Genomic DNA, 27,444 nt, shown 5'->3' on the forward strand with positions numbered 1-27,444 from the left:
CAAGTATCTTGATGCTGTTTCCTGCCATTTAAAGGGAAAAATTATCTTTAAGATGTTGAACTTCATCTTTAGATAAAGTTATATTAAGGGCCTCCGATTTAGAATAATTCACTTTAAAATTACTAAGATGGTCAAATGTCTGAAATTCTTTGACTATGGAGGGGAAGGAAATGCGAGGCTGTGACAAACATGAGAAGGTCATCTGCATACAAGGCTGATTTACATTGACCTACCCCAACTGGAATACCGGGAATGCTGGGGTTCTTTCTAATGGCTATTGCCAGATGTTCCATTATCAATACATACAAGAGAAGGGACAGAGGACACCCCTGCCGTGTACCGTTGTTGATGTGGATAGGGGAGGACAGGAACCCATTAACCCTAGCTGAAGGGCTCCTATATAGAGAGAATCTTCTCCATAAATTTGGCACCCAGGCCCAATTGATGCAAGGAAGCCAACCTGAAACTACAGCTGACCCGGTCGAAGGCCTTCTCTGCGTCAACTGAAAGCAAACAAAATGGGAGCCATTTGGACCTCACCCGAGCCATCGGGAAAGAGTTTTAAAGGTACCGTCACATTTAGCGACGCTGCAGCGATCTAGACAACGATCCCGATCGCTGCAGCGTCGCTGTGTGGTCGCTGGACAGCTGTCACACAGACAGCGACCAACTATGCGAAGTCCCCTGGTAACCAGGGTAAACATCGGGTTACTAAGTGCAGGGCCGCGCTTAGTAACCCGATGTTTACCCTGGTTACCAGTGCTAATGTAAAAAAAAACAAACACTACATACTTACATTCTGGTCTGTCCCCCCGACGCTGTGTTTTCCTGCACTGACTGTGAGCGCCGGCTGGCCGTAAAGCACAGCGGTGACGTCACCGCTGTAATCTGCTTTACGGCTGGCCGGCGCTGACAGTGCAGGGAAGCAGAACGCCGAGGGACGCGACAGACACCAGAATGTAAGTATGTAGTGTTTGGGTTTTTTTACATTTACACTGGTAACCAGGGTAAACATCGGGTTACTAAGCGCGGCCCTGCGCTTAGTAACCCGATGTTTACCCTGGTTACCAGTGAAGACATCGCTGAATCGGCGTCACACACGCCGATTCAGCGATGTCTGTGGGAGTCCAGCGACGAAATAAAGTTCTGGACTTTCTGCTCCGAGCAGCGATGTCACAGCAGGATCCAGATCGCTGCTGCGTGTCAAACACAACGATATCGCTATCCAGGACGCTACAACGTCACGGATCGCTAGCGATATCGTTGTGAAGTTGGTCAGTGTGGAGGTACCTTTAGACGTATCATCTCTGGCCTCCTGGCACTTGACAAACCCTACTTAATCTGTATGAATAACCGTAAGAAACAAAAGGCGCCAATTTATTTGCTAGGGCGTTTGAAAATATTTTGATATCCATATTAATCAAAGAGAGAGGTCTATAATTGGAAATTAACAATGGATCCTTCCCTGGTTTTGGCAAAACGCTGATGTGGGCTTCCAAGGACGGGGACACGAATGGGGATCCCTCTGACACAAAACTGAAGACTTTTGTTAGGATAGGGACAAGCTGCTCGCTAAATACCTTATGAAATTTTTGAGTGAACCCATCAGGGCCTGGGCTCTTTCCCACCGGATTTGATTTAATAATGGCAGCAATCACTTCCTCGGCAAAGTCCTCCTCCAGAGAGTCCGCAAGTTCCGGATGGACAGTTGGGGAGGGCGTTTTGTCAGATAGTCATTTATTTTAAGGTGAAGAGACGAAGCTGACATGTCCCAGAATTGGCCCTTAAAATTACATAGTTACATAGTTATTAAGGTTGAAGGAAGACTTTAAGTCCATCTAGTTCAACCCATAGCCTAACCTAACTTGCCCTAACATGTTGATCCAGAGGAAGGCAAAAAAAAAACCATGTGGCAAAGAGTAAGCTCCACCTTGGGGAAAAAAATTCCTTCCCGACTCCACATACGGCAATCAGACTAGTTCCCTGGATCAACTCCCTATCAAGGAATCTAGTGTATATAACCTGTAACATTATACTTTTCCAGAAATGTATCCAGTCCCCTCTTAAATTTAAGTAATGAATCACTCATTACAACATCATACGGCAGAGAGTTCCATAGTCTCACTGCTCTTACAGTAAAGAATCCGCGTCTGTTATTATGCTTAAACCTTTTTTCCTCCAAACGTAGAGGATGCCCCCTTGTCCCCGTTTCAGGTCTATGATTAAAAAGATCATCAGAAAGGTCTTTGTACTGTCCCCTCGTATATTTATACATTAACATAAGATCACCCCTTAAGTCTTCGTTTTTCCAAACTAAATAGCCCCAAGTGTAATAACCTATCTTGGTATTGCAGACCCCCCAGTCCTCTAATAACCTTGGTCGCTCTTCTCTGCACCCGCTCTAGTTCAGCTATGTCTTTCTTATACACCGGAGACCAGAACTGTGCACAGTATTCTAAGTGTGGTCGAACAAGTGACTTGTATAGAGGTAAAATTATGTTCTCCTCATGAGCATCTATGCCTCTTTTAATGCATCCCATTATGTTATTTGCCTTTGTAGCAGCTGCCTGACACTGGCCACTGAACATGAGTTTGTCATCCACCCATACACCCAGGTCTTTTTCATTGACGGTTTTGCCCAGAGTTTTAGAATTAAGCACATAATTATACATCTTATTACTTCTACCCAAGTGCATGACCTTACATTTATCCCCATTAAAGCTCATTTGCCATTTATCAGCCCAAGCTTCTAGTTTACATAAATCATCCTGTAATATAAAATTGTCCTCCTCTGTATTGATTACCCTGCAAATTATATAGGTCATTATAATAGGCTGGAAAGGATTCGGATTCCCATGTAAATTCAGACCTTGGATTATCTTGGTCAGCCCCTGCTACATGAAGAGGTTCAGGAAAAAGAATTTTTCATTACAGAATAGAGATTTTTGTGCACTCACCGTAAAATCCGTGGGTGTATGCTGCTGCCACTAGGAGGCTGACACTAAGTGATACAAAAAAAAGTTAGCTCCTCCCCTGCAGTATACACCCTCCTGCTGGCTCTCAGCTAACCAGTTCGGTGCAAAAGCAGTAGGAGATCAATAATAACATATGAGAGTATATTATATATCAAATTATACATGAGAGTATAGCATGTAAAAAAAATATATATGTGTGTGAGAGAACAGCATGTTAATTATAAAAAAAACAAACACAAACTAATAACGGGGTGGGAGCGGTGTCCCCCCCAATGAATGGCTCGGAGAAAAGGATTTTACGGTGAGTACACAAAAATCCCTATTTCTCCTTCGCCTCATTGGGGGACAGACCGTGGGATGTCCCAAAGCAGTCACTGGGTGGGAACAACATCAGATCAGACCCTGTGTAACGCTACTTACAAGTGCGCCACTGCGGCCTGCAGAGTCCGCCTGCCCAGACTCACGTCTGCGGAGGTCTGAGAATTATGGTGCTTCAAGAGTGCATGTGGGCTGGATGAACCTGCAAAGTTGACAGACGCGCTTTGCTGACGCCTGGTGTCGAGAACCCAAGGAACCTCGATCGATCGAATGGAGTGAAGATAGGCTGACGTCTAACACGGGACTTCTGGATGTGTAAAGAATCCACCAGACCAACATGGCCGAAGACACGGCTAAGCCCTTCCTGAAATAACGCCAGGAAGCACAAATGAGGTGTCCATCCGCTCGAAGGACGCCGTCCTCGACACGTACTTACTCAGGGCTCTCACATTGTCCAGGGAATGGGGCACCCATTCCGTTTTGTGGACTGGAGCTGAAAGAGAAGGAAGAACGATGCCCTTGTAACAGTGGAAGTACGATACCCCTTTGGAAACAAGGGACGGGGACGGGCTGAGGACAACCTTGCCTTGATGGAAATAAGGAAAAAAGATCTGAAGGAACAGAGCGGCCAGCTCCGAAGACTCGTCTGAATTGACCTGGACAACGCGGATGTCCAGGATCACTGGGGTCTTCCTGTTTCCTAAAGACCCTTGGAACTAGTGGAAAAAGTGAGAAGGAGCTGGTATCACAGAAGAACCAGAGCATGCACTACGATGGCTATTGGGTCTCGAAGCCGAATCATGAACTCGAGTACATTGGCGTTCAGGCTGGACGCCATCTGATCTACATCTGGAGTGCTCCAGTGAAGGCAAATATGTTGGGAGACTTCCGGATGAATTTCCCACTCACTTGAGGCAAGACCCTGGAGGCTGAGGAGAAGCTGCCGCCCAGAGCTGTACTCCTGGAATGAGTACTGCCGAGATCACTGGATGATATATCTTGGCCCATCAGAGAGGGTGAGGTACGTAGGTCAAGGTGTCTGACTGTGGGTACCTGCTAGATGATAGATGTATTGCACAGCCGTGATAATATCAAACTGAATTTGGATGGGGAGACCTGCCAGAGAGCATTGGGCCTGCTGTAGGCGCAGAGGTACCGTTGGGATCCCCAGAAAAAAAACTGATCAGGAGACTGGATTCCTGAAATAAACAGAGGCCTTGAGCTGGGACGCTTCGTAGTTACTAGCAACCACTGGACCAGAAGAAGGGATCTCCCCCGGATGAGAAAGACGCTCCAAGATTACCCTTTGGAAACCTGTTTGACCTGTAGAAAAAAACAAGCGGAGTGAAGGGAACTCCCTCCATTGCTATTATACTACCCAAGGATACTCATAGCAAATCGGATGGAATGAGGGCAGGTACGGACCGGGGCTGAAATTCAGCCCTGTCTTGAGGACCTGCTTCTTTTAACGACGTAGCAGAAGAGAGCCCACGACTAGACAGGCCTTTCTGGCATTTGCCGGCCCGGAATGAGGGGATGAGTGACCAAGTGCGGGGGCTCCCTGTTGAAGGACAACAGCCTTGTTTCAAGGGAGGATTCCAACCCTCTGGAGGTGTCCAGGATCATCCTTAGTAAAAAGGATATCTGCTGGGCTGGAAACGAGGAAGACCTGTCTGAGTCTATCCGCTAGCCCTAGTGAGGAAGGGTATCGTAAGGTACATATGTATATAGACGGGCTCAGCGAAATCCTGGAAGGACGGCTGGAAGTCGACCAGATAGGAGAGGACAGCCACGCACCCAGAGTGCCAGAGAGGCATGACAGTCGTCATGATAATGGCGAATACTTTGGGAGCAGTAGCAAAGCCGAAGGGCAAGGTCGTGACTTGTGAAGGTAAGCATCCCGATTGTCGATGGATGCCAGAAAAAAACTCCAGCTTTTCCTTATTGAAGTGATGGGCGAGTGGGGGAACCCCATCCAAAGGAGGATGACCTTTTCGAAGCTTGTTAGAAGTTAGAGTTCCAGGATCGGTCTTACCTTTCGGTCCTCTTTTTGGAACCAAGATCCCTCAGATCTAGACTGTCATGGACAACCCATCCACTGTTGGTTGGATCTATAGGACCCTGCTATCCTTTGTGCCCACGTGGGGAACACTCCCAACTACTCACCGAATAAGCGACCACTCGGTAAGGGAGTGATGACAGAGGTTTTTTTTTTTAATTAATTTTTTAAACGCAGAGTATGCTTCCGTTCTCTGATCCATAAAGCTGAATGAAATGGGATTCATTGCAGACAGCGCTGCGCAACTAGCCGCATTCAAAGAGGCATGCACCAGAAAGCCTCCCACTCAAGAGATTTGAATGGCCCGCTGTACTGCCTCCGGAGGAGAGATAATTGACCTGAAAGAAACAAATATAGACCAACACTGGAACCATCAGTAACAAAAAACTTCATAGACCTAGCACCCTATGGTGAGGTGTATAGCATATTTTACATAGAACACTCCTATGTGTTGCGGACACTACTCAATCTTTCTGTAAATGAAAGTAGCTAAGGTGTCCGACCAGTAGACCATTGGTCTGGTAACCCGTGTGGGCTAAGGAAGGGTAAAGCGCTGAACTCGATGCCGCAAGACGGAACGAGTCATTGTCTGACAGTCTATGGTATTTTTAAAAGATGATCCATCGGGCAGGAATACTGGTAGGTGCCAGGTAGCGAAGTGTGCGGTTGCATCCGCCAGGTGAGGAAAAGTACCCATCTCTTGAGTTGTGCTGCAGTCTTTGAACGTGCAGAGATAAAAAGGATGAACTCTCAATCAACCAACCTCTTAACAGGGAGGTGGAGAGGTATCGTCCGCCTCCTCGCATCATCCGCTAAATAGTGGCGATGCAGAGGGGAACTGCTCGGACGTCAAAAAGAAAGGCATCTGGGTTGACATCAGGCCCGGTGGTAGTAGAGTATACGTAGAGGGGACAACTCCATGTGCTCATTTGATGATGGTGTGAGATCGGTGTCCTTTGAAGGACCCGTCGCCCAGAGTATACGTGGAGGTGACACTGCATGTGCTCATTTGATGCTGGTGTGAGATCGGTGTCCTTTGAAGGACACGTCGCCCAGAGTATACGTGGAGACAACACTCCATGTGCTCATTTGATGCTGGTGTGAGATTGGTGTCCTTTGAAGGACCTGTCGCTCTAAAAAAAAACAGTTAAACCAGGTATGGCATCTCATGACGCTTGAAGAACAGTCTGTGTTTCTAGAGCAAGTCCATTTGCGATCATTCATGATGTTTACCATTGCGCTACCATGGTGCTAGCCAGTGAGTCGCTTATCCGGACGCTCGCTGTCCAGGAAAATTGCAAATGCACTACTAATGGTTTCCGTTTTTGAGGGACCCTGTGTGATCTAGAGAAAGACCCTGTCAAATTACAAAGATTGTGGCCTAAATGAGCGAATCGATCCTGTTCTGAGGCTCTGGCGAGTCCAGATCCAAGGCGATGTCTGATTCATATGCGGAGTCTTGTTCCGTTTCTAGAATACATGTGGCCCCTGCTAGCCTAAAGCTCCCATGTAAGGGAGGATCTATGTATATTGGTCTTGCGAGCACTTCAAACCAGAGGGTTCAATCTCTTGTCAGAGAAGCCATGGATTACGCCAGATGCAATGCCCCTTGGGGGGAACTAGGTACTCTGGGAAGAGATGGGATCGGCGGCGGAGGGCTCTTGTGTTCATTTGAGCTAAGTACTCTGTTAAAGGCGGCCGGCTTCTGGCTGGTCATGACTAAGAGAAGAGAAAAACTGGTCATGAGTCTCTTTAAACTAGGGAACCTTTAAGACCAGGGAATGCTGGTCATGTGTCCTTAAAGGCCAGGGAAAACTGGACATGTACCTATAAGCCCAGCGACTATACATGCGCCTTTAAGACCAGGGAATGCGGTCATGAACCCTTAAAACCAGGAAATGCTGGACGAGTGCCTTTTAGACCAGGGATTGCCAGTCACTTGCTGGTCATGCGCCTTTAAGACCAGAGATTGTAGGTCGTAAGCATTAAACAAACAGGGAACGCTAGTCCCTTTATGCTGCCGATGCGTGCGGAGGGATTGCTGTCTCCTTACCCGGATTCTGAGTCCCCCTTCTGGAATAGCGCTGTCTTCAGTGCTGAATACCGCCAGTGCGTGCAGCAGCCACTTCCGGATGAGTTTGTGTCTGGAAATGGCAGGAGGGAGAAGATGGCCACCGAGAATAGAGTTCTCGTTTTGAATGAGAGGCGCCTGAATAGGGAGGCGGAGCCTGAAGCACGGCCTAGCAGGGGGCGGAGATCCAGGCTGCAGCCTACACAAACCTGAAGCCGGGGGCTAAATTTTTTAAGCCAGCCGGCGCCGAACGAGAGAGAACGAGGAAAAAAAGCCCCGGTTGCGCAGAGCCCTCCAACCGCTCGAGCCGCGGCACTTACCCCAGTATGCAGCTTTGTTCAGCAGGTCAGAAAATAGAACGAGATCCTGTGCTGTTGCTGCTGTTTGGACGGTGCAGGGATAAGAAAAGTCCTCAATCCATCGTCCCTTTGGAGGTGGAGAGGAACCGTCCGCCTCCTTGTACCATCCGCTTTTAATAGTGGTGGTGCAGTGGGGGCTGCTCGGACGCCACGCTGGAAAGTGCCTCTGAACAGCCGAGGGTAAAACCTGGTGGGCAAGGCTGAATGTCCGGCAATAGGCCTGGCTGCAGAAGAGGATACTGGAGGTGACACTCCAGTGCTCGTCTGATAAGGGGGGAGATCGGTGCCCTTGAAGGGGCCCGTCGCCCCTAAAATCAGCTCAGGCAGTGGCTTCCCACGTCGCAAGAGAGGATACGGAGAGGTACAACTCCCGTGCTCGACTGTTGTTGGTTCGGGGAGATCAGAACATGAAAGAATCAGTCGCCCCATTCGTCCGTTGTAAAGGTAAAAAGTTTTTGGGGTCTGAATGGCAGACCAGTCCGTGTGCCTCCTACGGACACTAAGCAAGAACTGGTTAGCTGAGAGCCAGCAGGAGGGTGTATACTGCAGGGGAGGAGCAAACTTTTTTTGTATCCCTTAGTGTCAGCCTCCTAGTGGCAGCAGCAGCATACATCCACGGTCTGTGTCCCCCAATGAGGCGAAGGAGAAATAGTGTTTTTCTTCAGATTCAATTTCATTTTTTTAAATCTTTATTTGCATCTTCAAAAAATGAACCAAAATTGTTAAGTACCCGAAATATATATATTTTTTTTTATTTTCCTTGAAAAACATAAGAACCTATATTTGTGAACACCATTATGGGAAGGTTGCAGAAATTGACTTAGCATCATTTATTATTTTACTCTTTAATTTTTTTTTTTTTACTCCTGCAACTTAAAAAAAGAGTCTCCACACCAAACTGTAAAATACAAATATAAAAAAAAATTGAAACACACAAGGAATAATTTTTTTTTTTTTTTTATCAAAACATTCTTGAAAATGTGTTTGGCACAGTGCTAGCTCATAGATCCATACTAGAAATTTTGGAAAACAAAATAGTGTTGATGCCTATATATTATAAATATATATGAGAAAAACTAAAAATAAAAAGGGAAAGGAAAATAAAATATAGCTGTTATTTCAGCCTATACAAACCATCTAAAAAGGGGTTGTCCACTACTAGGACAACCCCTTCATCATCTAAATGTTTGGTGCCGCTAAAATAAAAAGCCTATACTCACCTCCCCAGTCGGCGTTGTTCCGCCGGTGTCGGCACTCGCTGTCCCAGAGCTCACCGATCAGTGTCGGCGTCACTGTCCAGGCCTTTGAACAAATTGAACATAAAGAAGAAGGCAGGGACAGTGTCACAACAACCACACGAGCGCCCCGGGACAGGGAGTGCCGACACTGCTGGATCGGCGCCAGCACAGGAGGGGAGTATAGGCTTTATTTTATTGGGGCCTAATATTTAGGTAAAAAAAAGGGGTCGTCCTAGTAGGGGACAACCCCTTTAACAACAGTTGTCTCGCATAAAAAAAAAAAAAGAAAGAAACAAAAAACTTTTACATAAAAGACAGTAAAGTAATATAATTTAGTTTAAAACAGATTTACATTAAAAAAAAAAAAAGTCAAATGGAAACAGACAAGTAACAAAGTAGTAAAAAAAATTTATTGCAGTATTTTCTCCAGCAGGTATTCTCGGGATCCCTTTTCGTGATAAATTTCAGGGTGACTCAATACATCAAAATCTACATTTACAAACAAAAATAATAAAAAATAAAAACAAAACAAAAAAAATAATCTCCTGCAGAAAAAGGTCATAGATACTGCATGCTCCCCCTCCCTTCCCAACAGAATAAATTATATGTGTTCAAAACATTCTGCCATTTTACAGCTTGGAAAAAAAAAAGAAAGAAAAAAAAAATGAAAAAAAAGAAAAAGAAAAACAAAATTGATGCTTCTCTGGAAAAATGGGCTAAGCTAAAGAAAGCCATCCGCTGCTAGGTTAAACTCCAAGAACACTTTATTAAGAACATTAACAGACTAATTTTCAACATTCACTTGTTTATTTTTTGTAATTTTTTTTCGCTCTTTTTTTTTTTAAACAGAAAGTATTCTTCAAGATATAAACAATTTTTTTTTTTTTTGTTAAACTATAATACAGTGGGAGTAAAAATGAACTGAGAAGTTTCTGCTGTACAACAGCGAAGGAAGCTCCCACAACAATGTTTTCCAAACATTTCCTTCAGGCGGCCAAGTTCCTTTCTGACGCTTCATAAAATCTGATCTTTCAATGTTTTTGTTATTTTATTTCGTGTGTGTGTGTTTGCGTGTTACATTTTTTTTTTTTTTTTGTTGCCAGAATGCTGAGATTTCAAGTTGAAGACTGTCCGTTCTTTCGTTCCTTTTTTTTTTTTTTTAATTTTGTTTTTTTTTTTTTTTCCTGTAAATTTGGCTGCAAATATACAAACGTATTATTAGCTGGAAGTCCCGTCCTTGGCTGCATACAGCGATCGTAAAGTCTGAGCAACTTTATTAGTCAGCTTATTTGCGCTCGTTAGCGGTATTTTTTTGTAAATTATGTCCGACTCTTTAATTGTATCGACCCAAGGCACAAGCTTTCGTCCGTCGCGGCGTTTGGCCTCAACCCAAATGCCGCTGTAGGAGCCCGCCATCCACTGGACGCTGAACCCGTGGCTGGTTTTCTTAACTACTTTTGCAATCTGTGGCCGGTCCTTGTACTTTGGACAACAAAGTGCGATGACATCCTGGGCATCAACGGTCTCTTTCATGTGGCCTGATAGATCTGAAGAGTCTGATAACCTTTTCGATTTTCTTAACTATAATGTATAGAAGGAAAAAAGGAGAGAAAAAAAAAAGGGGGTAGAGAAGGGGAAGAAAAACAAAAACAAAAAAAAAACCTTAACTTGTAAAGTCATGAGTTCCAAAACTGAACACAGAAATGTAAACCCCAGGCACCGTGGTGAGTTTGCCGGCGGCACGCACACAATCCAATCTGTGGGATGCTTTTTAACCACCAAGTGCCTAGGGGGGAGTTATTAGGTCTTTAACGTGTACCACCAAAAATTTTACGGCTACCGCATTCCAAAAAAATTAAAATCTATGAGTTACCAAAAAAAAAAATATATATATATATATCATAGCAAGTAAATAGGGACAGAATAGAAGAGGAAATCTAAATTAAAATTACCTTTTACTTTGGACAAATCTCAATTTCTACGTTTTTTTTTGCCTTTTCCGCTAAACCTTTTCTACAAAAAAAGATGTATAAAAGGTTAAGACTAGCTACAAAATTAGCTTCTTACCCCCACAGCAAAATGACTTTATGAGATAGCCCTGCCTCAAAAAGACCACAGCACAGGGACCAAACAATCATCTGCACATCTCATCCCTTATATACCACAAGCACATACATCAGGCTTTAGAGAGGAATTTTTACGCGATACCGATGGAGAATTTATCATTATTAACACCTGATGCATTTATGACAAGGACAGGCGGCTGTTCGCACACTTTATGTACGTCCCTTCATTGCAACCTTGTACTAATTTCAGGCAATTTTTATTTTTTTTTGTAATCTCTGCATATAATGCAAAAAAAAAAAAATCTCATACATGCCGACATATTCACTCTAAAGTAAGGGGCGGCATGAAACAGATGAAAAAAATAAAAAGATAAAAGACGGTCACAGACGGGGGAAAAAAAAAGCTAGGAGGAATATATATAAAAAAAAAATGAAAAAAAAAATTGAAAAATAAGGGATAATAGCCCCAGTCTGGATTCTGATCAGTGCTGTGGCAAGTAAAAATTTTCTCCCAACGGCCCCTGTTGTTAGAGTAGCCAAGCGGACACGGGTGGTCTGCGTCTCATCGAACAACAGAGGCTTAAAACTGATCATGGAGACCCAGGTAAGAGGTAATTTGGAGGGAGGTAAAGCCTTGTCCGCTGACCATGCATACAACATAAACTTAGAAGGAAAATGACACGAAGGAGCATTATTATTATTATTTTTTTTTTTTTTTTAAGCAGCTGCTTGCGGAGAAGCGAGGAAAGCTTTGGAGGTAAGAAGCTAGCAACAGACCAAGAGGTGTGAAGGACAAAGCGGAAAGAGCAGGGGGTTCATTTTAAAGACCAAAACTCATACACTCAGGAAACAGAGCAGCAAGGCATCCCAAAGGCTTGGATTAACCTAAACACGTTATGTCACATGCAAAACCCCCTCCCACCACAGAATTACACACCAGACAGCGACACTACACGGGATTAGTAATCTACATGCACAGAGAGAGATCGCTGCTGGTGACATGGCAGCGGCACTAATCTGCGCCACGTGGCGGCATACAGAGGAAGCCACCAGTAAATAATGGTGCATTTGCTCAAGCCGATTGTTCAGTTATCACTTGCACATGCCGACGATCAATGATGTGGACAGAACGACAGTTATTGAAAGGTGATGTGATGCGAATTATTTTTAATCCAGCATAAATAATCCAATCACCTGACAAGTGAGGCGATCATTTGTCCGTGTTTGCCGGCATGTTTACACAGGGAGATAATCGGGAACAAGCACGCCTAATGTTCGTTCTCCGGTTATCTGCTCATCTAAATGCATCATAATTTGTGACAAGTACATGGCACGGTCATTAGTCATCAGCCTGCAGCACCGTCATTAGTCGTCAGCCTGTAGCACCGCCGCTACCAGCGACTTTCTCATCACTAGTCTACAGGACAAGAACATTCACAGATGTTCATTCGGTGGTACTTACCCCTGACGTCGCCCCAGCTTTCTCCTCGCCCTCACTTTCCTCTTCCTCCGTCTCAGCCACATTATTTTTAGGGCTGTTACTTCCGAGCAAATTGGTAATGGCTTTGTTTCGGGCATCTGTGCTGGCTGACACTTCTCCCTCCTCCTCTTCCTCGTCAGGGTCCAAGTGTTCCATGAGTAACTTGAACTTAAAAAAATAATAAAAATAATATATTTAAATACATGCATATATACACATATATTATAATATTTTTATACACATTTCTATATTTACATATACATTTTATATTTATACACATACTTATTATATATATATATATATATATATATATATATATATATATATATATATATATATATATATATACACATACATATACACACACACACACATACTAGATGGTGGCCCGATTCTAACGCATCGGGTATTGTAGAATATGCATGTCCACGTAGTATATTGCCCAGCCACGTAGTATATTGCCCAGTCACATAGTATATAGCACAGCCCACGTAGTACGGTATATTGCCCAGCCACATAGTATATAGCAGAGCCACGTAGTATATTGCCCAGTCACATAGTATATAGCACAGCCCACGTAGTACGGTATATTGCCCAGCCACATAGTATATAGCAGAGCCACGTAGTATATTGCCCAGCCATATAGTATATAGCAGAGCCACGTAGTATATTGCCCAGTCACGTAGTATATTGCCCAGCCACGTAGTATATTGCCCAGCCACATAGTATATTGCCCAGCCACGTAGTATATTGCCCAGCCATATAGTATATAGCAGAGCCACGTAGTATATTGCCCAGCCACGTAGTATATTGCCCAGCCACGTAGTATATTGCCCAGTCACATAGTATATAGCACAGCCCACGTAGTACGGTATATTGCCCAGCCACATAGTATATAGCAGAGCCACGTAGTATATTGCCCAGCCATATAGTATATAGCAGAGCCACGTAGTATATTGCCCAGTCACGTAGTATATTGCCCAGCCACGTAGTATATTGCCCAGCCACATAGTATATTGCCCAGCCACGTAGTATATTGCCCAGCCATATAGTATATAGCAGAGCCACGTAGTATATTGCCCAGCCACGTAGTATATTGCCCAGCCACGTAGTATATTGCCCAGTCACATAGTATATAGCACAGCCCACGTAGTACGGTATATTGCCCAGCCACATAGTATATAGCAGAGCCACGTAGTATATTGCCCAGCCATATAGTATATAGCAGAGCCACGTAGTATATTGCCCAGTCACGTATATTGCCCAGCCACGTAGTATATTGCCCAGCCACGTAGTATATTGCCCAGCCACGTAGTATATTGCCCAGCCACATAGTATATAGCAGAGCCACGTAGTATATTGCCCAGCCATATAGTATATAGCAGAGCCACGTAGTATATTGCCCAGTCACGTAGTATATTGCCCAGCCATATAGTATATAGCAGAGCCACGTAGTATATTGCCCAGTCACGTAGTATATTGCCCAGCACAGAGCCACGTAGTATAGAGACTTAAAAAAAAAAAAATAAAAAAAACATATACTCACCTATAGCCCGTTGAAGTCCTGCTATACTCACCATCCGCCGCCTTTCTCACTCCTCGCCACGCTCCCGGGACCGCTCCGTTGCAAGCGGCAGCTTGCGGTCCCGTCCCAGGACTGGTGTGAGCAGGACCTATGATGACGTCGCGGTCACATGACCGTGACGTCACGGCAGGTCCTTATCGCACACCAACCCTGGGAGCGGAAGCTGCCGCTTGCAATGGAGCGATCCCGGGAGTGTGGAGAGGAGCGAGAAAGGAGGCGGAGGGTGAGTATAGCAGGTTTTTTTTTTTTTTATTATTATTTTTAACATGACATTTTTCACTATTGATGCTGCATAGGCATCAATAGTAAATATTTGGGGACACACAGGGTTAATAGCAGCGGTAACGGAGTGCGTTACACCGCGGGCCGTTACCGCTGCCATTAACCCTGTGTGAGCGGTGAGTGGAGGGGATTACGGAGCGGGCGCCGGACAGTGAGAGTGCAGGGGAGTAGGGGAGAGACTAATCGGACTGTGCCCGTCGCTGATTGGTCGTGGCAGCCATGACAGGCAGCTGTCGAGACCAATCAGCGAACGAATAATCGTGACAGAAAGACAGACAGACAGACGGAAGTACCCCTTAGACAATTATATATATATATATATATATATATATATATATATATATATATATATATATAGATAGATAGATATAGATACACACACACTATATATATTCCATATATATATGTACTTAAAGGAGACACTGCCTACGATAAAAGGGTTCTTTAACAACAGGGTGATGACAAGGCACCGCACCCACCGATGGGACTTTGAGCAATCATTTTTGATTTAGGAAGTGATCAGGCACTAAAGCTGGTCATAAACATTAGAATGTCAGGCAAACACACCAACATCAGGTGCCTGCTAACTGATCGGGCCAGACGTCCGGTGACCGGGCAAAGCATTCATTTGTTGATAGTCGTGTATTGGAGCCAATTTATCATTTGCATTTTTGGTTTGAACTTTCTTTTTCAGATGGAGTTGGGACAACCTCTTTAAAGGGAAAGTTAATCAACATTTGATGGTGCAAGAACACAGAGTCCTTTAGAGCAGAGAAGCAGTCACAAACAGGCACTATGCCTCCAGTCTAGGACGGCCAGGCATCTTTGAATACAGAGCTCAGCTGTCATAAGCTTGCCCCGTGTTCACATTGCTGCAAGCAGTGATGTCTTCTGGTTGATGGATCCCATTATAAATGTGAACAGAGCCTTATCTGGTTGTAAAATGTATCATAAAGTAGATGCAGAACACTTACATCCAAATATTGTTTTGCGATCGTCCTCTTGATGTCATCGTTAATCTTTTTGCTGGACATATCCCTCTTGAGAAATTCCAAGGTTTGCTTGGGATGAAAATGGACTCCTGATTTCCTGTTTATAGCCTTATCGTACACCTTTGCAGACTCCGATGGTGAATACTTCTGTATTTTACTAGACAATGAGGATTTAAAAAAATTAACATTTTGTTTTTAAATTTGAACAGATCATCATATAAATGGACAAGTGTCCCCCTCCCGTTTCTTACCCATCAGAGAATCCACAGAGGTTCTTTAAATGCTGCTTCAGCATAAGTAGTAGGAGGATTCCTTGTGACGCGTTGGCGAACTCGATGAGGGGCGCGGCGTCGACCGGTAGGCAGTTTAGGACGTAATCTATGTCATCCTCCTCATCGGATTCGGACTCTGAGGCGGCTCGCCGTCTTGTTCTTCGAGGTCTCGCCCTCACCACCTCCTCCTCGCTTTCGCTGTCACTGTTGTCTTCCTCCGATTCTGGTTTTTTCTTGGTCTTGTCCCCTTTTGTCATTGACTGAAAGGTGAATAAACTACTGTTAATGATGATAGCGTCTGCTAACTATCGGCTGTATTAGCCTCTTCGGGGGGCTGTAATGATTTTGTGGCATTTGTTAATACGCAAGAATTACAGGTTTCTTTACTGTTCTCAATATGGCCACCAATAGAGGAGCGTGGGCATCCAGACCTGTCCACCAGCAGCTTTCCCACATGCACAGACAGCAGAACTTAGGGCTATTAAAATCCTCTTGGCAAACTTTGTTTTGTGTCAAGGGAGCTCCCATGGGATTTCAGAAGGGACTCCATCACTTAAATGCAGTAGTGGTAATGATGGCGATAACCCCAGTCACGGCGGATTTATCGCTCTGAACGCAGCCATTGCAGAAGTACAATTTCCTCTGTTCGCCCCTAAATGGTTTAGTCCCATCACTGATGCCAAGAGGTTAAACAGATGGGATATTACAAAGCAGCATTTAAGACACTTACCTCTCTGAACGACTGTAACAGATTACTACCCGAGACAGATAATGTGATGTCTATGTGATGCATAATGAACAGTGGCTCCTCCTGAGTCTGATACGGAAAACAGGCTAGATTGTCCGCTATGTACACCAGCATGTTCACTTCTGTTTTCTATAAGAGGGGGGAGAAAAAAATTAGGTTCGCAGCTACATGTCAGTCCCTCTGATCACCTACAATGACCCCTTGACAAAGTTAGGTGCGAAACGCGCGTCGGGTGCGATTTTCTCTCTGACGGGTGATATTTTTTCATGCCATTGTGCAATCTCTCACACTATATATTTATTTGTGTGTATATATATATATATATATATATATATATATATATATATATATATATATATATATATATATATATATATATATATTTTTATTTTTTTTCTTTCATTCCGTACCTAACACAATAATCTATGGAGTTTTAATTCCTGGAGATTTGTGTGCTCAGATAACTTTGACCAAGATTTCAGATCCTAATTAGCCTGTTAGGGTTATGGCTTGCTCACTATCATAGTTAGGAAATGCCGGGTGATGCAAATTTCCCAGCTTTATAAAATCCCAGCCTCCTGTAACCTTGTGCCAAAACACAGCTGCTATGGGTTCTTCTAAGCAGCTGCCGGGCACTCTGAAAATTCACTGAATATCGGCAATCATGTGATCGGAAAGTCTAGCCCTCCTGATCATGTTCTTCAGGGTCTCAGGTACCCCCGGTAGATTCTTCGACTCTAGAGGGAAGGTGCGCTACACCCTTATTCCCAATAGCCATTTTAAGGCATAACGGCGGTCATTAAAGGGTTAATGAGCTGAAACTTGGTGGATACTTCAGTATAAGAGGATGTGACTATCAGGGGTCTGCAACCTAGGGACTGACCGACCACAACTGGTAGTCAAGGCTTGCAGGAAAGCGTAGATTTGCAGGAGGCTGCAAACCAGTAGTTTACATGGTGTAGGACACATAGAACTGAAAGCTCTATTCTTAAACTTCAGGAACAAGACCGTCAAACTCCCATCAAAAACTGAATGTTTGGATCAATGGTCATACCGCAGCATCGTCAAACAGGTTGAGCAATGAGATGAGGAATGCTCGTCTGTGCTGACGGTTCCCCCGGATCATAGAATATAGGTGGGAGCACAGAGCACTGGTGGTCTCTTCTTGACGGAAACCGCGCACGACACGTTTGGCGTCGGAAATAATGGCTTGCTGCACCTGGTAGGACATCTTGATGCCAGCTACCGCTTTCATCTACGAAAAACAAAATATATAAAAGTAATTTTAAAGAGTGGTAGCTGAGATAATAAAAAAAAAAGCTAAGTGTAGAGAGGGTGCACTCACATGGATGAATCCAGTGTATTTCTTGTCTATCTCAACCAGTTGCTGATCCGACTTGTTCCGCATGGAGGGCTCGGGGTCTGTGCCCATTGCAATCAGATATGGTACACACTGAAAACAGGAAAGAAAAAAGATAAATTATAAAAAAAAACCATTTAGACGGGTATTTGATATTTTCATTCTCATACATGTGTTGTGGTATTGTTTTAATTAAAATGAGAAAAAGGTAAAATGATTTCGGATTGTGACGCACCTGCACAGGATGGATGAGACCCTGGTTTAGCGTCAGTGCGATGACGTTGAGAGCAAAGTGCCGGACGCTCGACTGCTTGTGAAAGAACGACTCCAAAACCTGTTTGAGGTAAAGCTGCATAATGGAGCTGCTCATCCCTGAGGAAATATCGCCCATTTCTTTCAGGTCTTCCTGCTTTGAAAGTTTTTTCCCTGTGAGCCAGAATGAGAAGCTTGGTCAATAATGATAAGATACAAAAGTAAGAGGGCAAATCGCTTCTAAAGATAAGAAACCAAAGGCAGGACCAGACCGTGGACTCCGAGATCCTGCTATGAATGTGCATGGACGACTAGGAGATTGACCTACGCCAAGAGGTTTCACTTCTACAGTCATGGCGAAAAGTTTCGAGACTGACACAGATTTGCGTTCTCTGCAGTCCAAATCCCTGAAGACGCTGGCAATCACTTACAATCTCTGTCGGCTTGCTGCATCCGCGTGTCTTCCTCTTGTAGGTAGGTCTGCAGGTTCTTCAGGACTTGGATTTTTAGGTTCACCGAGCTGCTCTTGTCAGACAAAATATTGTTATACAAGTTTTTAACCTCCACTTCGAACATGAGAATTGGATGTTGAATGAATGAAAACCCTAAAAGAAAAAAAAAGGAGAAGGTTGAAATATTACAACATATAAAATGTATTAAAATGAAGGTTGAATCTCATACAGCTTTTTTTTTTTTTTTTAACACAAAATAAAATTTAAAAAAATTCCAGTTCTGCTAGTGGGACACTCTCAGATAGGGTGAGGCTGTGTGCACACGTTCAGGATTTTTAGCGTTTTTTTTTCTCACTTTTTTTTACTTTAAAAACGCTTAAAAAACACATACATATGCATCCCATCATTTATAATGCATTCCGCAATTTTTGTGCAAATGTTGCATGTTTTCCCGCGATAAAAATGCATGGCGGTAAAAAAAAAAAAATGCAGCATGTTCATTTATTTTGCAGAGTTTTTGCGGATTTCCCACTATATTATTGCATTGGGAACCTCCGGAAAAAACGCTAGAAATCCGCAAAAAAAAAAAACACGCAAGAAAAAAGGAGATTTGTGTACTCACAGTAAAATCTCTTTCTCTTAGCCTCTAATTGGGGGACACAGGACCATGGATGTTATGCTGCTGTCTACTAGGAGGCGACACTATGCATAATCTGAAAAAGATTAACCATGGCTCCTCCTCTGCAGTATACACCCCTGGGCGGCGTTAGCCTTCTCCTGTTTTGTGCAAAAGCATTAGGAGGAACGTAACATGAATAACATAACCATGCCTATAAGAAGGCCACTATGTACGAGCTCAAAGAACAACATGAGAACTCAACAGTAACAACGGCCCGTAAAGGGCAACAGGGTAGGAGCTGTGTCCCCCAATTAGAGGCTAAGAGAAAGAGATTTTACGTTGAGTACACAAAAATCTCCTTTACTCTGTCGCCTCATTGGGGGACACAGGACAATGGGACGTCCCAAAGCAGTCCCTGGGTGGGAAGCAATGGACGAATATTGTGCAGACAGGCCCCTAAACTTGGGGCACAGGCGCCTGTAGAACCCATCTACCCAGGCTTGCGTCCGTTGAGGACTGGGTATGAACCCTGTAGTGTTTCGTAAACGTGTGTAGGCTAGTCCAAGTGGCCGCCTTACACACTTCTTGTGCCGATTGGCCCAGGAGGTCCCTACCGCCCGTGTAGGGTGTGCCATGATATGGCAGGAAGAGGAGAATTTTTAAGGCGGTAGGCCTCTTGTATGGTGGATTTGATCCACCGGGCAAGGGTAGCTTTGGAAGCCAGCAGACCCTGGCGGTCGCCTTCCAGAAGAAGGAAAAGAGAATCAGACCTCCGGAAGGACGCAGTCCTAGACAAATATATACGCAATGCCCTGACGAGGTCAAGCGTATCCAGAGCCTTCTCCACTCTATGAACCGGACAAAGGGATGGCAGTGAAATTTCCTCATTGAGGTGGAAGTTGGACACAACCTTCGGAAGGAAGGGTGGGACCATACGGAGAACTACCTTGTCCTGGTGAAAAGCCAGGAAGGGCCATCTGCAGGTGAGTGCTGACAGTTCAGACACCCTGCGTAGCGAGGTAATTGCCACCAAAAGACCACCTTCTGGGATAGAAGGCGGAGTGGGCCTCCCTAAGGGGTTCGAAAGGTGGTCCCTGCAATGCTGTCAGGACCAGGTTGAGTTCCCACAATTCTAGTGGTCTTCTGTAGGGGGTAACCAATCGGGAAACCCCCTGAAGAAAAGTCCTTACTTGCGGCTTGTTAGCAATGCGTCTCTGAAAAAGCACTGAGAGAGCTGACACCTGCCTCTTAATCGAGCCCAGGGACAGCCTGGCCTCCAGACCCGATTGGAGAAAACCAAGTACTTTGGGGAGGGAATAAGGGAGTGGGGTCTGACCACGAGATTCCCACCAGGTAAAGAAAGCTTTCCAGGTACGGTAATACATCTTGGCAGAGGTTGGCTTCCGTGCCCTGATCATGGTTCCAATGACGTCCGGCGAGAGCCCTGACTGGGTTAGAACCCAGGTCTCAAGGGCCATGCCGTCAAATTGAAAGCCCCCGAGTTCTGGTGGTAGGACGGGCCTTGTGATAGAAGATCGGGGCGGTCGGGGAGACGCCAGGGGGCGTCTGCTGTAAGTTGTACGATGTCGGCGTACCAGGTACGTCTGGGCCAGTCCGGTGCGATTAGGATGGATGGAACTCCCTCCTGCTTGATCTTCCTCACCACTCTGGATATCAGGGGGAGAGGTGGAAAAATGTACAGAAGCTGGAACTGGGTCCAGTCCTGAACCAGGGCATCTGCTCCGAGCGACCACAGATCGTGTGTTCTGGCCATGAAGTTGGAGACCTTGGCATTGAAGTGGGATGCCATTAGGTCCACGTCAGGACTCCCCCAGCGATGGCAGATCTGGTGAAAAATTTCGTGATGGAGAGACCACTCTCCAGAGTCCATTCCTTGTCGGCTGAGGAAGTCTGCTTCCCAGTTGTCTACACGCGGAATGTGGACCGCAGAGAGAGCACTGACCCTGTGTCTTCTGCCCCGTGGAGGATGTGTGTCACTTCTCGCATCGCCTGGATACTGCGGGTCCCTCCTTGGTGGTTCACATATGCCACAGCCGTGGCATTGTCCGACTGTACTCGGATGTGAGAGGCTGCCAGTAAGTGACGGAAGGCTCTCAACGCCAGGAGGATGGCATGAATTTCCAGGATGTTGATGGGCATGGTCGCTTCCACTGGTAGTCAGGACCTTCCATTGACCTGTGAGAAAGGATTTCGCCGTTGCTAGCGAGGTTGGCTTGAGCCACCAGTGCAGGGACCTCCTGGTTGCCGACGTTAGCTGGAACTCCCTGTCGAGAGAAAAAGGATTCCTGTCCCAGGACTTGAGGATGGCTAGTTGGAGAGGCCCGAGGTGAAACTGGGCAAATGGGACCGCTTCTACTGCTGCCGCCATCCTGCCGAGGACTCTCATGGCAAACCAGAGAGATGGGGGGGGGGAAGGGGTTGCAGAGGAGGGTGCGAACTCCTAGGTGGAGAGCCAGTGCCTTGTCCTTGGGAAAGAGCATCAGACCCCTGGAAGTGTCGAATAGCATTCCCAGGAAGGTCAGAGACTGACTCCGGGTTGGCGATGACTTTTGTAGGTTGACTAACCAGCCCAGGCGACTCAGTGTCGATTGTGATTGAGACGCTGAGCTCGCAGTCCTTGAAGGTGGGAGCCTTGATGAGTAGATCGTCCAAGTATGGAACGACTACTGTGCCTCTGGAGTGCAGGACGTCCACGATGGCTGCCATGACTTTGGTAAACACTCTGGGAGCCGTGGCGAGTCCGAATGGGAGAGCCACGAACTGGTAGTGGTCCTGGTCGATTGCGAACCTGAGAAATCTCTGATGGGCGGGTGCAATCGGTATATGCAGGAATGCGTCTTGTAAATGTCTATGGAGGCGAGATATTCTCCCTTCTCCATGGACGCAATGATGGACCGAAGGGACTCCATGCGGAAGTGACAAACCCGTACATATTTGTTGAGTTGTTTTAGGTCCAGTATGGGCTGTACGCTGCCTCCTTTCTTGGGGACTACGAATAGATTGGAGTAGAACCCTCGGAAGCGCCCGGCCGTGGGAACCGGTACTATGACTCCTGCTTGAAGAAGCGAGGAAACCGCTTGGTGGAAAGCCCTGAGCCTTGGCTGGCGGTTTTGGGGAAACAGAGAGGAAGAATTGGTTCGGTGGGTTGGAAGTGAACTCTATCTTTTATCCGGAAGACATTAGTTCCCTGACCCACCTGTCTTCTGTAATAGGCAGCCAGACTTGATGAAAGAGCAAAAGTCGGCCGCCTACGGGTGTGGTGTCTTCCGGAGTCCGCAAGTCATGATAAGGAGAAAGTCTGAGATTTTCCTCCTCTGGGCTTAGACTGGGCTGCTTTTGACTGCCAGGTCCTGTCCGACCTTTGCGTCGACCGTGAGTTGTCCCTGCGTGGGGAACGGTTACGATTTTGTGCTGGACGCGAGACGGACCAGCCCGAAGAATTCCGAAAGGATCAGAATCGGGTTTGGTTACGCCTCTTGTAAGTGCGTTTAGGTTTCAGTTGAGGGAAAGAAGTACTCTTACCCCCGGTGACGTTGGATATCATTGTGTCCAACTTTTCACCGAAAAGTCGCCCACTGAGATACGTGAGGTGCGCGAGGGACTTCTTTGAGGCTGCGTCAGCTTTCCATTCCCGCAGCCAGAGGATACGCCGAATCGTGATGGCGTTTGATGCTATGCCCGCTACACCCCTTGCTGAATCCAGAGCTGCATGAAGCAGAGCTGCATGAAGCAGAGCTGCATGAAGCATGCAATCTGCTACAACTGCTATTTGAACCGCTTGGTCCGACAGCTCAGGAGCGGATGCTTGCAGGCCAGCTTGTAAATTTTTGGTCCAAGCCAGGATGGCCTTGGCAGCCCAAACTGAAGCGAACGCGGGAGCCAGGGATGCCCCTGCAGCCTCGAAAATTGAACGAGCCATGCGTTCTACCTGCCGGTCTGCTGCGTTCCGGAGGGTTGAGCTATCTGGCAGTGAAAAGAGGGTTTGTGCTGCTAGTCTAGAGACTGGGGGGTCCACTTCTTTCAGAACTCCTTCAAAGGAAATCTTGTGTTCTGGGGCCTCCGGGGGCAGATCAGAAATGTCCAGCACCCGATGGATGGAAGAGATTACGTCCTCAACTAGCGCTGTATTGCTAGGGGGAATTGGGATCAGGGACCCCTCCGTTTCCTTGTCTGAGTCAGAGTAACAGACCTTCCGAATCCTGTGCATCGCTGAGGCGTCCCCTGGTGGGTGAACTGGGGCGGAGGTCTTCTCTGGTCGGGGATCGCTGCGGAGATCTGCATTGTCTATCCCTGGTAGGGGACGGTCTAGGTGACCTGGTACTACGGTGTCTCTCCCTAGAGGGGAATGACCGTGTGCTATGGGATGACGCAGATGAACGTGACCTGTGGGTCCGCTTACGTCCTGACCTAGACATGAATGTGCCCGGGACGTTATGTCCGAGTCGAGCTCTCCCTTTGCTGGGTAGCGGTCATAGCCGAGGCATGACCCTGCAGAGCCTGAAGCAATGTGGAGGTTAGGTTATCTATAGACTGCGTCATAGATTGCGACATCTGATTGACCCATTCCTGCGTGGCAGAAACCGAAGCATTGGCAGGGGCTTCTTGGGGCTCTGACAAAGCAGTGTGGATACAGTCCCGGCAGTGCGGGTACGTGCTGCCACTGGGGAGAATGATCCTGCAGGCTGTGCAGAATACATAAAAGCAGTCCTGCCTGGTTTTCTTGGACCTTGAGCCCGGCATAGTGCGCGAGAGGGGTGGCTACGCAGAGGAACCTATAGGGGGTCTTATAGGAATATGGAATCACAGCCGAGTAAGAACCCTAGCTGTGATCTTACCCCACCAGTTTGCCCCTAGGTCCAGCGCCGAAGATCCACAGTCCTGTGCCCCCCGGAGACTGCTGGCCTGGTCCTGCTGACCGGGAGATGCAGGGTTAATCCTTGCTGCAGCAGAAATGGCAGCCGAGGAAAGAAGGAGGCAGAGAGTGAGGAAAAAGCCGCGGCCTAAAGTAGATGCCTGATGCCCAAGAGGACTCCAGGCTGGCGCGGAAGTCCGGGAGCGGATCGGATCTGAACCGGACGCTCCCGGATTTGAAAAAGCAGGATAGCGGTGGGGTTATAAGTGGTGGTGGGGGGGACTGAAGGGTCCCCCCTTCCCTGCTGCCGCAGAGACAGGGCGCATTGAGCCGTGTGTCTTCATTGTGCCATGCCTGCCTGCACTCCCCCGGCCCTGACAGGCAGGAGCTGCAGAGTGCTGCCTGTACAAGCCCTACCTGAGGCGTCTCAACCTAATGCCCCCAGAGGGGGATTAGGGAGGGTGCTGCTGTCACCTTCAGGGGGCTTTATCCTCGCCTCGACCTCAACCCAGAAATCTAAAGGAATTGGGGAAGGAGAGGGGTCTCGACTTCAAACCAGCACCCGAGGGACTGGGGAAGGCGCGACATAGGGAATAGCCATCTCAACTTTAACCGGGCACCCTATAATAGGGGGCGGAGGAAGAAGCCATGCCCGGAGTCTCGCAGGAGACCCACATTTCTTCATCTGTAATCCCTTCGTGGAAAAAAAAACAAAATTTTAGGTGTGCCTCCTATGCGACACTAAGCAAAAACAGGAGAAGGCTAACGCCGTCCAGGGGTGTATAGTGCAGAGGAGGAGCCACGGTTAATCTTTTTCAGATTATGCATAGTGTCGCCTCCTAGTGAACAGCAGCATAACACCCATGGTCCTGTGTCCCCCAATGAGGTGACAGAGTAACGCATGCGGATTTCTTGCAAAAAATGTCCGGTTTAGTTCAGGAAATTTCTGCAGGAAATTTCTGCAAGAAATCCCAACGTGTGCACATAGCCTGAAGCTGCGGGAGATTTGCAGCTAGATGACACCAACTATGTATTCTGCCTGCACAGGTTGTATATACTTAGACGTGAATACAAACCTATCAAGCAGAACGCAAATTAAACAAGAATTACAATACCTACCGTGTTTCCCCGAAAGTAAGACCCTGTCTTACATTAATTTTACCCCAAAAAGTCCCACCCTGTCTTACTTTCGGGGGAGGTCTTACATTAGCCGAAAAAAAAATGACAATTTCTTTTTAACCAATAAATCAACATTTATTAACATGCTGAAGAGTCGGTCATCACCAAACAGTAGAATAAAACAAATGTAGCGTATCAAGAATATCTTGTTACTACCGTACACACTACGGTACGGTACTGTACGGTAATTGCCGTATACCCTCTGCCTGCATACCATAACAGTGCCGTATCCCACTGCACACAGCCCCATACCCCATAACAGTGCCGTATCCCACTGCACACAGCCCCATACCCTATACAGTACATGTTTCCCTACTTGGTTTTTAAATGCTGGACGTTTTCCTCTGCGGTGCGGCTGTGGGTGCGGAAGGCCTGTGCTGCAGGGAACGCTGTGCCAATCAGCAGGGAAACAGCGGTGACGTGGGGCTGGGGCGGCCAATTACAGCTCGAGCTGCTGGGCCAATCAGCACTCGAGCTGATTGGCCAATCAGCGCTCGAGCCGGGGGCCGGCGGTGACGTGGGGAGCAGGGGCGGCCAATGAGCTGTTGAGCTGGGCGGATTGCGGGGATAACACGGCGAGTTAACCCCATGAGCACTGGACCCGCCCAGCTGCACCTGAGGACACCTCTGGAGCCTGGGGACCCAATGGGGGACAGCGGCGGCCCAGAGGTAAGGGCCTTACATTTCACAGCGGCCCCCCCAACCCTGCCTTACATTCGGGGGAGGCCTTACATTGGAGGACCCCCCCGAAACCCCCACCCTGTCTTACTTTCGGGGGGGTCCTACTTTCGGGGAAACAGGGTAGCTCCAGAGACTATTTTTTTTCCGCTTTTTCTCAGCCCTAGCTACTTATGGTTCATATTCTGATTTTTTTTATTCCTTGGATATTTATCTTTATGTTTGGGGGTTGTAGCTAAAGGTAAAGGAGGTAGCTACATTTTTTTGTGTGTGTGTGTGTGTGTGGGGATTTACACATTGATACGCTCTTGTATTTTGGTGTATGTCGCATGATAAAATATAGCTCAAATTTTCTTGCCATTTTTCAAAAGTAGAGATAAAACCATTTGTGAGTTTCCGGTTAGAAGGGCACAGGTAGAATCGTTCCAACAGACTTATTTCTAAAGATCGACTATGGTTCCAATCTTATTGTATATCTATAGCTGTGCGAAGCTTTTCATTAATTTCATGCAATTTACCCCAACATCGTATGAAACACCAGTCCTAGTAAGTATTGTTTTTTGCTCTCTGCACTATAAGACATCATATTTAATATTTGACATAATGCGCGGGAAAATTAGAGGGTAAACAAATGATATAATGCTTAAAAAATTGCAATCTGAAAAAGGAAATTTTGTTAAGAAATAATAATTAAAAAAAAAAAAAAAGAAATCAGCAAAAGTAAAAAAAAAAAAAAAAATACTTCCTCACCAAGACCAATTATTGCTTTTGTCTGCACTTCCTCATCTGAATGTTTCGTAAAGTACAAAAGCAGCTCCAAGACTTTGTCCTTAATGTTCACCTGTGATGTAAATATAAAAGCAGCATTAAAGCCAGGGTCACTCCCCCCACCCCACACTCAATTTTGATAAAGTAAAAAACAAGATTTCTGACATTTACTTTACTGTTCCCCTTGAAATCTTCTTGATCAAAATCAAAATGTCGACAGAGAGCCCCCACAGTAAAGAGCGAGCGCAGGAGAGCCGGTTTGTTCGTGGTCAGGACTGTACTGTTCGGGTCGTCTTGATGCTCGGTTTTTAACTTTATAAGTGCGCCTAAAACAATAAAAAAAAAAAAAAAAATAATGGTTAAATACACTAATCACAAAAATAAAGGGAACACTTAAACAACAGAATATAACTGCAAGTAAATCAAACTTCTGTGAAATCCAACTGTCCACTTAGGAAGCAACACTGACAATCAGTTTCACATGCTGTTGTGCAAATGGAATAGACAACAGATGGAAATTATTGCCAATTATCAAGACACCCTCAATAAAGGAGAGACCACATCTCAGTACCAATGCTTTCTGGCTGATGTTTTGGTGACTTTTGAATGTTGTTGTGCTTTCACACTCGTGGTAGCATGAGACGGACACTACAAACCACACAAGTGGCTCAAGTAGTGCAGCTCATCCAGGATGGCACATCAATGCGAGCTGTGGCAAGGTGGCTTGCTGTGTCTGTCAGTGTAGTGTCCAGAGGCTGGAGGCTCTATCAGCAGACAGGCCTGTACACCAGGAGACGTGGAGGGGGCCATAGTAGGGC

At 46.1% G+C, this 27,444-nt stretch overlaps 1 protein-coding gene across 5 annotated transcripts in view; it reads right to left on the minus strand.

The window, feature by feature from the left end:
* Positions 1–10,057: 10,057 nt before the first annotated feature.
* The window catches only part of NIPBL (NIPBL cohesin loading factor), a 160,944-nt gene continuing 143,557 nt past the window's right edge, over positions 10,058–27,444 (minus strand). The window contains exons 37-48 of one of the 5 annotated variants that reach the window (XM_069745947.1): positions 26,798–26,952; positions 26,609–26,699; positions 18,489–18,662; positions 18,041–18,231; positions 17,791–17,898; positions 17,500–17,700; positions 16,428–16,574; positions 15,677–15,957; positions 15,408–15,582; positions 12,549–12,734; positions 10,973–11,033; positions 10,204–10,601 (exon numbers count right to left, since the gene is read on the minus strand). In XM_069745947.1, the coding sequence (XP_069602048.1) occupies positions 10,992–11,033; positions 12,549–12,734; positions 15,408–15,582; positions 15,677–15,957; positions 16,428–16,574; positions 17,500–17,700; positions 17,791–17,898; positions 18,041–18,231; positions 18,489–18,662; positions 26,609–26,699; positions 26,798–26,952 (1,751 nt within the window). In that variant the 3' untranslated portion in view covers positions 10,204–10,601; positions 10,973–10,991. Of the gene's footprint in view, positions 10,602–10,967; positions 11,034–12,548; positions 12,735–15,407; positions 15,583–15,676; positions 15,958–16,427; positions 16,575–17,499; positions 17,701–17,790; positions 17,899–18,040; positions 18,232–18,488; positions 18,663–26,608; positions 26,700–26,791; positions 26,953–27,444 lie in introns of those variants that run through there. The other 4 variants (XM_069745945.1, XM_069745944.1, XM_069745943.1 and 1 more) reach the window with 4 other exon arrangements.

Source organism: Ranitomeya imitator, chromosome 1 (genome assembly GCF_032444005.1).
Source record: "Ranitomeya imitator isolate aRanImi1 chromosome 1, aRanImi1.pri, whole genome shotgun sequence".
NCBI classification, from domain to species: Eukaryota; Metazoa; Chordata; class Amphibia; order Anura; family Dendrobatidae; genus Ranitomeya; species Ranitomeya imitator.